This window comes from Neophocaena asiaeorientalis, unplaced genomic scaffold (genome assembly GCF_003031525.2).
Source record: "Neophocaena asiaeorientalis asiaeorientalis breed wild unplaced genomic scaffold, Neophocaena_asiaeorientalis_V1.1 scaffold147, whole genome shotgun sequence".
NCBI lineage: Eukaryota > Metazoa > Chordata > Mammalia > Artiodactyla > Phocoenidae > Neophocaena > Neophocaena asiaeorientalis.
Genome location: NW_020173758.1, coordinates 7637515 through 7653384, shown reverse-complemented (window position 1 = coordinate 7653384; position 15870 = coordinate 7637515). Strand labels below are relative to the sequence as shown.

The 15870-nt window shown below is 34.5% G+C and overlaps 1 protein-coding gene across 1 annotated transcript in view; it reads left to right on the top strand.

Moving 5' to 3' along the window:
* The first annotated feature begins 1033 nt into the window (after positions 1 to 1033).
* Positions 1034 to 15870, top strand: part of OLFM3 (olfactomedin 3) — a 192060-nt gene continuing 177223 nt past the window's right edge. Inside the window, exon 1 of the mRNA XM_024751260.1 lies at positions 1034 to 1537. Within this exon, the coding sequence (XP_024607028.1) occupies positions 1469 to 1537 (69 nt within the window). The 5' untranslated portion in view covers positions 1034 to 1468. The remainder of the gene's footprint in view (positions 1538 to 15870) is intronic.

Below are 15870 nucleotides of genomic sequence, written 5' to 3'. Positions count from 1 at the left end.
AACTTTCAAAAGTATTTGCATCCTAATTGAGATTTCTTGAATTTAAAATATACATATTTATATATACATGAAGAGTGTTCAGTAAAAGACTGTAGAGATTTATACACAGTATGTGTCTGATATCTCAAACAATTTATCCTCTTTTTAATGTAGAAGAAATGCCCATATCTCTAGTTCATATACTCTAGTCCTTAGGAAATATAACTTCTAGAAAAATCAACAGAAGACAAAACTCAAGTTGCATTAGTGGTGTAATTGTATGAGAGGGTGGTTGACAACTCTTCTCCATCTTTTTATCTTATAGAAAACACATTTTCCAGCTACAAAAAAAAAAAGTTTCTTGAGTATAGTTAAGTTATGAAGGGTGTATGAGAAAGTTAGTTTGTCATTTACTCTTCCTTTGCTCTTGTGAGGCAGCTACCTCTTTTCTTGAGCTCTAGAAAACAAGTATTTGGAAGCTTAGAAATAATGCTTTTCCCATCCCACTGTCCACCCATCACTGAATTCTACTTCAGGTTGACAGGGAAACTACATTTCTGGTTATGGCTGTGTGTGAGGAGGAGAGATTTCAGCTGTGTGGGGTCACTAGTGGAATATCCCATTTACAAGAAAAAAAAAAAAAAAGAAAAGAAAGCCTCTTCATTTATTTATACGTAGTGTTTTAGGTGACCAAAAGCCCTAGATAGATAAAAAACACATGAATATTTAACCAAATAGATTATTTCAATAGGATAGTTTAAATGACAGTGCATATATGTATATATAATAGCTATAGACTGTGTACCTTGAACAGAAAATACACATTGATAGTCTGCATTGCAAACTTTCTTTAAAGCACTAAATACAATATCAAGTTCTCTGTCAATGACAGCAGACGATTCCAGGCACTATTTGTTTCATAATCCTATATCTAGCTAACTTTACTTCTCTGAAGATCAAGATACCAGCAAATGCTGAACGGGAGCAGGAGAGTCAATCCTTGTTTGGATAACAAATTTCCCACAAAATATCTCCCCAAGCCCCAAGGAGCTGTAGTGATGTCATATCCGTTGTCCAGGTCTCCACACCTCTCTCAGCTGTTACTCCCTTTATCTTTTTCTTGGGTCAAAACTTTTCAGGTGGTCTGGCTATATAGCCGCGGGAGAGAAGGTAAATTGGGGCGCACGGCTTGGAGGAGCTTCAGCACCTCGGTCAGCGGCCACTGCAGCTCAATCCACTCCTAGAGCTCGCGGACTCCCAGCCCTGAGAATGCCTGCGGAATGATCGCCCCCCAGGGCGGCTGCCGCTACTGCCGCTGCTGCTACCGCTGCTGCTACCGCTGCTGCTGCTACTGCTCCTGCCGCCGCCTCTGTCTCCACTCAGCTCTGACTGGCAGGCAGAAAGTGCAACTGACGAAGGAAAGGTCTCTGCAGTGAGAGTGGAGTGGCTACATAAAAGAGAGTAAACAGGGGCAAAAACCCAGATCAGAATGCAGGCGGCATCCAACCTACTCAATCTCCTGCTGCTGTCTTTGCTTGCTGGATTAGACCCTTCCAAGGTATGGGCAATATTTTAACTCTTGTTTGAAATAAATGTGCAATATGTAACAGACCGACCAAAAATGCATTTAATTATGCAAAAAAAAAAAAGCAGCATGAAAGACAGCTCTTCCAGCTATCTTGTGGTGTCTGGCGTATTCCCACTGCTTGGAAGATAACAAGGTGAACTACCCGAGGGATAGCTCCACAAGGTAGAGTCCCGGAGAGAGGGGGGAGGGACCAGGAGCGAATATAACGTGTATGGGCAGCGGGCAATGCGGCTCTTGGGAGAATTTAGCTTATTTGGTATCCAAGTGTTTAATGTTCTCTTCTGAAGTCGGACGGGTAATGCAAAGGACTTAGCAGTTAAAATAATGCAATTTGTAATCATGTATTAGGAGATGGTGAACCGTTTCTTTGTTGAAAGCAGAGAAGCGTTTTCCAGCTGATCCTGGTCAATAATACTCCCAACGCAGACGTGCTGCGGTTTGTGTCCAAAACATTTGGGATGCTGCTTGTAACACACAGGGCAGAGCAGCAGAGCTCCACTCTCTGCCATGGTTGAGAGGCATTGGTGAAAGGGGCTTGTGTTTGTTTTCTCTCTTTTCATTAAGGAAATTACGGAGCACTGAGGAAGTTCTGATTACCAGTGTTAAGAAACAGGAAGTGAGAATCCTTTCAAACTAAGGAGGGCAATAGGAAGGATGAGTTGTCTCATATTTGTTGAACTCTGATAATTATCCAGTACTGGCAATTAAAGTGAATGCTAACCTCTTTTGATAAAAAATCAGAAAATATGGAGAAATATTTTCAGCAGTGTATGAGAAAAGTCTTCAGGATAAAGTGAGATAATTTGAGAGCTTCAGCATTCTAAGAAAATCATAACTATCTGGAATAAGATATAATGCATCTAGTAAAAAGTAAGGAAATACAATTTCAAAAATTAGTTTACTTCTTTAACTGTTCAAGAGCAATTTGACACAATAGGAGAAATGATGTCATGTTCTAAAACCATTTAAAGTTGTATTTTGGAATATTGTAAAGTTATTTTAAAATAACTGTGTAGTGTAGAGAAATTGTTTCTTTTCATAATTGAACTAAGATATAACCAAGCATAGCCTAATACTGTGGTTGACTTAATATTTCTAGGCCTAATATAGTATATAGTGAAAATTTAGAATCATATCATCTATGCTTATAATTATTTCTGTGTACTTTTCATATTTAGAGAGACCTGATAAGAATAAGATCATTTCCTTTTAAAGCTATGGTTGTGATATTAAGACAAAATAATAATTTTGTCTTAATATCCTTAATGGGATATTTCATACACTAAGGTGTAGCTTTAAAGCATTTTACATCTAGGTACAAAGTGTTGATTCTGCTTTCATATTTTTTAATCTTTCTTTTTCATTTTTTTCTCTGGATCTATAGTAACATATTCCATTGCCACTCTCATTATGTTTGTTACAACTTTGAACACATTCTACTATATATCTCATCTGAAATATTCTTGGTAAAACATTTTTAAAAAGCAAAGCTTATTACTGAGTTACTGCATAAAAAAATCACTTGACTTAAAGTGAGTTTTATCATTCTTTAAAATGAATTCGGAAATGCAGAGCTTTACTAACGACTGCATGTTTCATTTGATTTTTCTGATATCTTTAAATGCATAAATATCTTCACTTCTTGTACCCCATTCTTTCCCAAATTAAAAATTTATCAACAAAGAAGAGCTTCTAATAAATATTGAGATAAATTCTCCAAATAAATGACCTATTTTTAGTCGTGATCTTTTTCTAGTATTAATAAGTTTATTTCCATGTATTCAACAACAGAAAACTTTTCTTCAGACTTAATTTTGGCTGTTTGGTACAACTGAGCTGAGAAATCCAGGAAAGGAAAGGCATACATTAACTTTTCAAACTGTCCTTTTCAGTTTCTAGATATTGCAATACAGTATGCAAAGAACAGCAGATAGTATTTGTTATATATTACATATGACAATATACAGAATATTAAAATGCTCATAGCAAGTGATTTTAATGTTGTGAAAAGGTCTTTGGACTAGTAGACAAATTTTGTTTAAAAAAATGAATAAAACTACTTTTGTTATGTTTTATCAAACTATTGAAATCACAAAACTATATCATCTCCCCTCCCCCAAATCACAAATGGCACCACTGAATTCTCAAAATGATTGTCAATTAGGTTATGAAATAGAAATTTTCTCAAATTTTATTTTTTTACTAACTACTTAAGGGTTTAGATAATAATTAACATCCATGATGCAAATTACGTTTGGCAAAATTGAAATTAAATTCCAATAATACAGTAGCACAAAATACCAGTTTGTGGACAAATAAGTAATAAGTGATGAAACTTAAATATATAAAAATTCTAAACAGCTAATAAAAAAAATTTTATAATGTTAGGACTGATATATTTCAAAATCATACTTTTAAATAAATTCATTTAATTATTCTTCTATATTATTGCATTTTATATTTATACTACACATAAATCATGCATGGATACACATAAACTGGCAATACAGTAGAGCTATTAAAATTGAATAGACTTTTTAAGGTATAGGATTGTCACATATAGCAAATATTGGAAATCTAAATTTTAGAGCATGCTTATTATATATTAATTTATCTGAAACAAAAAGGCTTCTAACAACAGTACAAATTCCATTTCATGGAAGATTATATAATATTTATGTTTATGATCATTCTTCCTGAGACTGAAACTTACAGATCATATATGACATTTTATAAAGTGCTTAGGTATCACTATCTTACAGCAAGATAAATCACTTGCAAGTCAAATTTATTGTTAAATTTAAAAAAAGTGCCCAAACATTTATATTCACAGGATGAACTTACTTTCAGCATCCACTTACTTTCTTTTCTCTCATTTAATATACCAGAATATTGGTAAGATTAGTATTTTCTTTCAGTAAAGGAAGGCAATTCAAAAAAATCAATCAATTATTTGTATTTTTATATAGACAGATTATTAATTTTCCTCTCAAGAAAATCATGAGAATTATGTTTTCTTAATTAAAATCATATTAACAAATTTCCAGTTCCATTTACAAACTCATAGGTATATCCCTTTGCCCTTTGTAAGAGATATTAATTAATTAATTTCATTGGTAATGGAGTATCTGAACTACAGGCAATATGCCAAATCATCATTCATCCAATCTTAAGTAAATTAAGAAAAACCAAAAGCTTGTAAGAATTCAATTATTGCTCGGTTTTATAGAGAAAGGACTATTTCTGTGTAGGAAATTCCTGAGGGCGGCTGCTAGATGGCATCTCTGTGCTTTTAAACAGAAGGCACAGAGTTTAGTAATGACCTTGATAGTAGGAGAGTGAACCTCTTTTTCTTTTACAAGAAGATTTTTAGCAGACCATTATTTGAACATTATAACAAAACAGTAATCCCTTGAACCAGAACTGTGAATTTCTCTGCTCTGCAATGCTGAATCATAAAGAAAGGAGGTATAAATGTGACTGTGCAGATTTCAAATAGAACATTTACACTGGAGTCAGACACTTGGGGAACAGTTAAAAAGAGGTGACATGGGCATAGCCACACATTGCAGTGACCTTTGTACTTTTAAGCAGTCATACCTGTGTGGTAAATATATTGCAAAATGCCCTAGCATGCTTAGATTGAGAAAGCATTCACTATCTCCTTACTTAGAAATATATTAAAGAACTTATCACCATGGTACTTGCTAACACTACAGACATAAAGTGAAACAATGATTCAGCAATAATCTTCAACACCAAACTGTTTTTTCTATCTAAAACAACTTGGCCAATTAGAACTCTTGCCTTAAATAAGACAGTTGCTTTAAGCCATATAAACACAATGGGAAGTAAGGGAATTTCAATAATTATATTGTTATGTGCTTCATAACATAATATACCATGTATAACTGCCTTTGTGTTTCGGTATTGCTAAAAACAAAACCATCAAAGACCTAAATTGGCTAGAGGTGGCTTTAGCACATAAATCTAGTTAAAGTTTATTTTCTTATAACTTTAAAATTAAATTGATAAAAGAAAAAGCAGCAAGAGAAATAAACTGAGATCAGTATGAATTTGCTTTAAAATTCATCTTAAAAATCTATCTTCTTGGGCTTCCCTGGTGGCGCAGTGGTTGAGAGTCCGCCTGCCGATGCAGGGGACACTGGTTCGTGCCCCGGTCCAGGAAGATCCTACATGCTGCGGAGCACCTAGGCCCGTGAGCCATGGCCGCTGAGCCTGCGCGATCGATCGGAGCCTGTGCTCTGCAACACGAGAGGCCACAACAGTGAGAGGCCCGCGTACTGCAAAAAAAAAAAAAAAATCTATCTTCTCCTGTATCTCCTGTATGCCAGAGACATCCTCTGTACAACAGGATCAACTCAAATTAGAACAGAAAATATGGATCGATGGCATCTGGCAAGGGTCTGTAATTACATACCAATAAACCCGGATATGGTAAAAAATGAAAAGCTCAACACAGCCCACCTATGTTTTGAAAGTGCAAATGACTTTGCTACTCTCGTTTTATTCCATCCTTCTTAACCCAATTAAATATTTAGTTTGGAATGTAAATATTCTTTCTGACTCTTTCTCTTGGCAACTTGAAAAGCTTAAAATGGTACTGCGCTCCTTTATTTTTTTAAAAAAATTTTTATTCCTTGTAATTTTGCAACAATTCTCTTTAGAAAATGACTATTGTGATGATCCATTCTCTGTTGGGAGGGAAAGCAGCACAAGAGTGAGAAACAAAAGGGTCAGGATTCAGACAAAGTCCCTCATTTTTCATCCCTAATTTGCCACTGATATGTATATATGTGTTTTTATTATATATATATAATAAATACTTGTATATGTTTATTATACATTATATAACAAATACACACACACACATATATAACTTTGGGAAAGCTATGATCTCAGTTCTCTCACCTGTAAAATGAGGAACGTACATGCTCTTTTTTAAATTTTATATTGGAGTATAGTTGATTTACAATGTTGTGTTTCTATTTTGTAAATAAGTTCATTTGTATCATTTTTTTTAGATTCCACATATGTGATATCATATGATATTTGTCTTTGTCTGACTTACTTCACTCACTATGACAATCTCTAGGTCCAATCATGTTGCTACAAATGGCACTATTTCCTTTTTTTAATGGCTGAGTAATATTCCATTGTATTTATGTACCACATCTTCTTATCCATTCCCCTCTCGATGGACATTTAGGTTGTTTCCACGTCTTCGCTATTGTAAATAGTGCTGCAATGAACACTGGGGTGCATGTACATTTTCAAATTACAGTTTTCTCTGGATATATGCCCAGGAGTGGGATTGCTGGATTATGTGGCAGTTCTGTTTTTAGTCTTTTAAGGAACCTCCACATTGTTCTCCATAGTAGCTGTACCAATTTACATTGCCGTCAACAGTGTAAGAGGGTTCCCTTTTCTCCACACCCTCTCCAGCATTTATTGTTTGTAGACTTTTTGATGATGGCCATTCTGAGGTGATACCTCATTGTAGTTTTGATTTGCATTTCTCTAATGCTTAGCAATGCTGAGCATCTTTTCATGTGCTTCTTGGCCATCTGTATGTATTCTTTGGAGAAATGTCTATTTAGATCTTCTGCCCATTTCTTTTGATTGGGTTCTTTATTTTTTGATATTGAGCCGCATGAGCTGTTTGAATATTTTGGAGCTTAATCCCTTGTTGGTCGCTTCGTTTGCAAGTATTTTCTCCCATTCTGTATGTTGTCTTTTTGTTTTGTTTATGGTTTCCTTTGCTATGCAAAAGCTCTTACGTTTAATTAGACCCATTTATTTTTGTTTTTATATTCATTACCCTAGGAGGTGGATCCATAAAGATCTTACTGCAGTTTATGTCAAAGAGTGTTCTGCCTATGTTTTCCTCTAAGAGTTTTATAATATCCAGTCTTACATTTAGGTCTCAATCCATTTTGAGTTTATTTTTGTGTATGGTGTTAGAGAATGTTCTAATTTCATTCTTTTACATGTAGCTGTCCAGTTTTCCCAGCACCACTTATTGAAGAGACTGTCTTTTCTCCATTGTATATCCTGCCTCCTTTGTTGTAGATTAACTGATCATAGGTGCGTGAGTTTATTTCTGGCTTTCTATCTTGTTCCATTAATCTGTAAGTCCATCTTTGTGCCAGTACCATACTTTTTTGATTACTGTAGCTTTATAGTATAGTCTGAAGTCAGGGAGCCTGCTTCCTCCAGCTCCATTTGTCTTTCTCAAGACTGCTTTGGCTATTTGATGTCTTCTGTGTTTCCACAGAAATGTGATATTATACACAGAAAATACTAAAAATGCTACCAGAAAACTATCAGAGCTCATCAATGAATTCAGTAAAGTTGCAGGATACAAAATTAATACACAGAACTCTCTTGCATTTCTATATACTAACAATGAAAGATCAGAAGGAGAAATTAAGGAAACAATCCCATTTATCATCACATCAAAAAGAATAAAATACCCAGGAATAAACATACCTAAGGAGGCAAAAGACTTGTACTCTGAAAACTATGAGATGCTGATGAAAGAAATTGAAGATGACACAAATGGAAAGATATACCATGTTCTTAGATTGGAAGAATCAATACTGTCAAAATGACTATACTAACCAAGGCAATCTACAGATTCAAGGCAATCACTATCAAATTATCAATGGCATTTTTTGCAGAACCAGAACAAAAAATCTACATGTTCTTAAAACTTCTTTGTTAAACTCTAGGATGACTCTATGCTATGGTCAGTATGTGTGTGCCCCCTCCCCTTCCCACAAGTCATATGCTGAAACCTAATCTCAATGTGATGATATTAAGATATGGTGCCTTTGGGACGTGACTGAGTCATGAGAATGGAGCCCTTATGAATGAGATTAGTGCTCTTATATAAGAGGCCCCAGAGAGAGAGCTCACTCTTTCCACCATGTGAGAATATAAAGAGAAGTCTACAACCTGGAAGAAGGAGCTCACCTGACCATGCTGGTACCTTGACCTTGAACTTCCAGCCTTCAGAATTGTGAGAAATAAGTATCTGTTTATAAGCTGCCCAGTCTGGGGTATTTTGTTATAGTAGTCCAAACAGACTAAGATAGTCTGTATAATACTATTTGATCATTCATTAAAAATTAACAGATTCTTTTATAGAGTACAGCTTATAAGATCATAAATTTGTGAGACCCGAGGGCTTCACTCTCATGACATAATCACCTCCCAAAGGCCCCACCTCCTTATACCATCACCTTGGGCATTAGGATATCAACATATGAATCTGGGGGGAGACAAACATTCAGACCATAGCAGTAACGGAGAAATGACCATTTCTATGAACACAATTTCTTTGCTCTTTTCTCTTGGATTGCTTTTTCAGTCCCTCTGTTTATACCAGTTTCCCGGCTTTTCTCAATAGAAACTTCTATAAAATCCTTGAAAAGACCTGACCCTTAATTAGATACAACAGCATTTCTCCTGATGCTGCTCATCCAAATGCAAGTCCACCTTAGTAACTCAAGAATTGATTCTCTCATACGAAGGGCAAAAATAGATGAGAGCAATTGTATAATATCTAGGATAGACCCTACCCATAAACACCTAATATTTAAGAAGAAATATACTATTTCAAAAATACCTGCACACCATACCTTAGTGAAGTTTAATTTTAACTCACTTGTTACTTCAAGAGGTTGCAAACCATTTTGGGGGAAGAGGGGTCCAAGACACAAAAACAAAATTAGACCAACTCTATCAATAGTGCCAGTAATTTAAATGGTGCTAATAAAAATACTCAAAAATATTGTAAAAACAATAGATTTTTCTAAAAACACATCTTTTGTGCTTTAAAAACAAGGTGTTATAAAGCATAATCACAAAGTTATGCCTTCTGTTATTCTCATACCAAGCCTTCAGCAGAATAAAAATAAATTCAGAGAAAAGGAACACAGATGCTGCTATGTTCATGCTTTTGCCTCTCCCTGGAAAGCTCTATCCTTCTTCTCCATATGTCAAAAATTTACCTATATTTTAAGATGCAACTCAAATATCATTTCTTCCATAAATCCTTTCCTGACATGCCCTGCACCCCAGGAGAAGATAATCCTGATAAACTAAGAACTCCTATAAGAAAAGAATGATGTTTTATTTATCTTTACATCTACAGCCACTGGCACTGTGTCTGACACAGAATAGGTGTTCAATGAACACAGACTGAATTGTATTTCTTCCCCTCCCAGATTTATAAAACACTCTATTTCCAATCACTCTTACTATACTTACCACTTTCTTTTTTACAAAAACTGGGTATTTATTATATTGTGTCTCCCCTACTAAATTATAATGTACCTGAGGGCAGGCTCTGTGTTTTGATCATGATCTTATCATTTCCTATCTATCAACTAGCACAGTGCCTATTCAGATATAATATTTATCAACATTTGTTGAATGAACAAATGAATAGATGAAGAAAAAAACGTTAAAATCCTAGGCTAAATAACTTATGGATATAATCTGTGTTTTTGGCCCATGCTCTCATCAGATAATATATCAGGGGTAGGGAAGTAAGACAAATTTTAAGAACCTTGTTTTTAAGGGTTTGGAATTGATACCAGGTTATTTATCTTGAAGAATGCTGCAAGATGATGTCTTTTAAATTTTTTGATTAATTTCCTGTCTTACCTCACCACCCTTAGTGCTATTTTTGACTTTTGGTAACTCCCTGGGATGCTACAAATTCAGTACTCTTGTGAATTGCTGTGTTTCATGATGCTTGTTGGCAAAGTTAGCATATCCTCTTATTCCTTGGTGTATCTATAAGTGTCCATTTTATTTGCATAAGTTTATGAGTCTAAACATTTTATTAATGTGTGCTTATTGTTTTGACTATATTTTATGTAATGTCTTACCTTATTGGATAAATTAGTATATTACCTATATTTTTCCACCTCTTTTAGGGACTGAGTTATTTTTTTAAGGATCTAAAATATTCCATTGAAATTATTATCTTACTATATATTCTTATAATACCACAATAGGAAGATAAGTAGTATTGGCTCCATATTTGTACTGCATTACTATATGAACACAACACTCCCAAAGAGAATAAAGTTAAATGATTAAAAGCAAATAGAAGTAGAGTTAGATTTATCTGAATTAAATATAATCAGAAATTCAAATTTTTATAATTAACTTTGTAGGTTAAAATGCTCTGAAAAGAAATATCAGTAATAAAATTGTTTCAACAGCACAAATAAACAGCTATCTAGATAACTCCATAGGAAGGACATAAATTGTATAGAAGATCCTTTTCATTTTTCCAACTAAACTGAATGTGATTAAGAAGAATTATCCCCTGATGATTTAAATAGCATTACTAGAGAGACCAGTTCCAAAAGGCAGGATATCTGCAAATAGAGATCAGTACTGGATATGTTGATTCACTGGCACCAAAATGTCACTGATGAAATGTTGCCTTACAAAAGACACCGTTGCTTCTGGGAATGATCTATGTCTATGGCTGCTTATGCAATTGTTTATCTGGTGAGTATTTTCACACCTACATGCGTTTTGGGGCATGATGACTACATCTTAGTGCATATTATTGTAGTACTAAACAAACTGAAATATTATCCAGCTCAATACACACTAAAGACTTTTTACTATACTTGTTATTATTTATATTTTGCTACAGATGTATTCTTCTTTACAATAAGCTGAGTGCTAGACCAAGTCAGGGAATAAAATGACTCTAGTTTGACTGCCATATACCTTAAAAGATTCCAGGGATAAGTAGGAGGAAATGTACAGAGTGCTATGAAGCTCATGCCAAAGAGGTAGATAGTTATTGTAACATATAGTGACTCAAAGTAGGGCATAAGACACTTGAGAGTAAGGAATCAAGTAGGTTGAAGGAGTCAATATTTACTAGTAGTGCCCCCATTGGTGCCAAAGCATGATGACTTCCCTGTCACGAAAAGCAAGAAAAGGCTCCAAATCTAAATATTTGTCCTAAAATAAAAATGGATATTAAGAAGTGATGAAATTATAAATGAGCTTACATGCAGCAGGAAGGTGAACACATTCAAATATAGTTAAAAGAAAAAGAAAAATTGAGGGGAGGTAAGCATTTATTTACACATCAAGGATGCAGCTTTTAAAGATGATATATACAACACATCTGCCAATGCTTATTTAACCATTTCAAGTGACGTTTATTGCCCCCTGCCAACACCACACATTCACATACCGCAAAAAAAAAAAAGGGTCTCTAATTTAGTTCAACTGATCTTTAATATCTCTTGGTAAGAAGAAATAGAAGGAAGAAAAAGGCATGAAAGCATTCTTAAATTCCTTTTCCTTTTTTATTTGCATCTAAACACTGCAGATAGAAATAAAATAGAAACATACTTCATTTTGTCCATCTACATGGTCATTGCTTTTGGAAAAGATACCTCTCAAGGGACTCAACCTAATTAACATTAATTTAACATGTAAAATTAAGATGAAGAGAGAAACCATATCAAATTCTGAACAAATTATATAATAATTAGGAAATTAGAAAGTTCATAGTGGAGTGAACAGAGTACTAAATTAGGAGTTAGAAAATCTGAGGCCTAATATCAACTCTGCAACTATCTAGTTGTATGGCTTTGGGCAACTCACTAAACTTTTTTGGTTTCCATTTCCTCATGTAAAAATTAAGGATGCTGAACAAAATGCTCTTCTGTATTGGTAGGTCATCCTAAAATGGGGCATATTCATCTCATCTAAATGTAGTTCATCACCCTTTCATCCTCCTTCCTTCTGCTCACAGACTCTCAGGTTGTTAAAATTAATGATACAATCTAGGCTTCTTCTACTTTACTGCTGAAAATTAAAGTTATGTCATTGAGCAGACTATAACAATTCAGTTGTACACACATAGTGACACAAAAAAATAAATGTCAAAACGTATAAGGTCATTCCATATCCCAAGCATTACAGCATATTTTACATTTATTTTGTATCATTCCATTAGCTTTAGAAGATTTAATGAAAAACAAATGAGTGAACGACATTGTGTATCTACTGTCTTTATCTGACAATAGTTAAAGAGACTCTTAGAGTTACAGGAAATATAAAGGCCATCTATTTTAATTCTGCATAAGGCAAAAATCTCCTCTATAACATAACTGATGGATGGTTAGCTAGCTTACGGCTATGTGTTTCTAATATTGGAGAGTGAGACAGTATTCAAGTAATTAGACTACTTTTAATCAAAAATAATTATTAGAAAGTTTTTTTTATTGAGTTATGACTTCCAATGATATTTTCTAATACTGAGTTACAATTCTTTATGTGGCTAAATATAGAAAGAAAAAAAGTATATGGACTGTAGTAGACAGAATAATGTCCTCCCAAAGATGTTCATATCCTAATCCACAGAACTTGTGAATATGTTACCTTATATAGCCAAAGGGAATTTGTAGATTTGACTAAATTAAGAAACTTGAATTGGGAAGATTATCCTGGATTTTCTGATGGGATCATGTAATCAAAAAGGCCCTTTTTTGTACAGCAAAGAAAACCATAAACAAAAAGAAAAAACAACCTATAGAATGGGAGAAAATATTTGCAAATGAAGGCGACCAAGGGATTATCTCCAAAATTTACAAATAGCTCATGCAGCTCAATATCAAAAAACAAACAACCAAATCAAAACATGGGCGGAAGACCTAAGTAGACATTTCTCCAAAGAAGACATACAGATTGGCCAAGAGGCACTTGAAAAGATGCTCAACATTGCTAAGTATTAGAGAAATGCAAGTCAAAACAACGAGATAGACCTCACACCAATCAGAATGGTGACCATGAAAAAGTCTACAAACATTAAACGCTGAAAAGAGTGTGGAGAAAAGGGAACCGTCCTACACTGTTGGTGGAAATGTAAATTGGTACAGCCACTACAGTGAACAGTATGGAGGTTCCCTAAAAAACTACAAATAGAGCCACCATATGATCCAGCAATCCCATTCTTGAGCATATATCTGGAGAAAACATGGTTCGAAAGGATACATGGATCCCAATGTTCATTGCAGCGCTGCTTACAATAGCCAAGACATGGAAGCAACCTAAATGTCCATCAAGAGAGGAAGGGATAAAGAAGATGTGGTACATATATACAATGGAATATTACTCAGCCATTAAAAGGAATGAAATAAAGCCATTTGCAGCAACATGGCTGGACCTGGATATTATCATACTAAGTGAAGTAAGTCAGACAGAGAAAGACAAATATCATATGAAATCATTTATATGAGGAATCAAAAATATGACACAAATGAACTTATTTACAAAACAGAAAAAGACTCGAAGACTTAGAAAAATAACTTATGGTTACCAAAGGGGAAAGGTAGGGGAGAAGGATATATTGGGAGTTTTGGGAGTGTAGGATTGATATATACACACTACTATATTTAAAATAGGTAACCAACAAGGACCTACTCTTTAGCACAGGGAACTCTGGTCAATATTCTGTAATAACCTAAATGAGAAAATAATTTGAAAAAGAATAGAAACATGTATATGTAAAACTGAATCACTTTGCTGTACACCTGAAACACAACATTGTTAAACAACTATATACTCCAATATAAATCAAAAAATTTTTTAAAAACATACAATTCGGGCTTCCGTGGTGGTGCAGTGGTTGAGAGTCTGCCTGCCAATGCAGGGGACACGGGTTCGTGCCCCAGTCCGGAAAGATCCCACATGCTGCGGAGTGGCCCATGAGCCATGGCCGCTGAGACTGCGCGTCCGGAGCCTGTGCTCCACAACGGGAGAGGCCACAACAGTGAGAGGCCCGCGTACCGCAAAAAAAAAATACAATTATTTTTTTTCTTTTTACAAAAAAAGGTCCTTATAAGAACAAGGACTGATGCTCAGAGTCAGAAAAAGGGGAGAAGATGACAGAAGCAGAGATGAGAGAGAAGCACTTTAAAGATGCAGGAAGGGGCCAAAAGCCAAGGAATGCAAGCCACCTCTAGAAACTGAAAGGCCAAGAAAATGGATTTTTCTGTAGTTTCCATAAAGGAATACAGCCTTGCTGACATTTTGATTTTAACCTCATAAGATTTATTTCAGACTTCTGCCCTCCAGAACCATAGGATACTAAATTTGTGTGTTTAAAATCACTAAGTTTATGGTAATTTGTTGTAGCAGCAACAGGAAACTAATGCATTCGTCTTGATGATAATAATTAATATGTAAATACAAAACTTAAGTCAGCCAAATAATGCTACAGTCTGTACTGGTGAATATTAAGATTAGAAAGACCATAGATATGAAATTACAGTGAGGTCTAAAAATTATAAAGGTAGTATAGAAATTAAAAATCGCTTACTAAAGAAGACTTACTAGATTACACATAACCCTAACTGAATTACATGATAGGTTACTGTGTCCCCTAGTTGATATTTGTAAGACACAAAGTGATGTTTGTTGTTGTTGTTAGGTAAAATCTGCCTATAGAATCTTACCCTCAACCTAAGAAGTAAGTGGATTTCATTTCATGTCTTTGCCAGCATAGGACTTTTTAAAAGCATTTGATTCCAGATTCTTTGTCCTGGATTTATAATCTACAGTGAAAATACAAACTCTCTACCAATGATTCAGTAAAATGATGATGACAGTTCCTTCTTCTTCATCAGTCAAATCTGATTTACTAAAGACATTGGCACGTCTTCAGTGCTGATTTTCAAAGCAATTTTATTTAGAGAACCAATGCATGTTACACAAATAAAGGCACAGTCAAATATGATGATTGCTTAGTAACATTCCACATACTATAAGCAGGATCCACTCTTTTTACATGCAGTCAAGAAAAACACTGAATTTGCTAATTTAATTTTAAATAATTGAGATTTGTTTTTAACTTTAAGAAAATTTGTAATATGAGAAAATAATTAGTCCAGAAATGAATGATTATCAATGATCTTAAATATTACATATGATAAGGTAGTTCACTGGCATTCATATTATATTAATTTTTTCAACAAATACTCATACCTGACACTGTTCTAGGAGTTGGAGATAAAAGCACTTTTAAAAAGGCACAGTTACTATTCTCAAAAAGATCTTAATATTTTCTACTGGAGAACTCATATAGGTATACCAATAATTGTAGTACTGTAATATGTCTTATAACAGTGACTTGTATGGGATGCAAGTAGGGCATAAAGAATGGACACATTCAGTAGACTGGGACATAAAAGAAAATTTCCTGAGGGAGGTGATGCTTAAAGGAA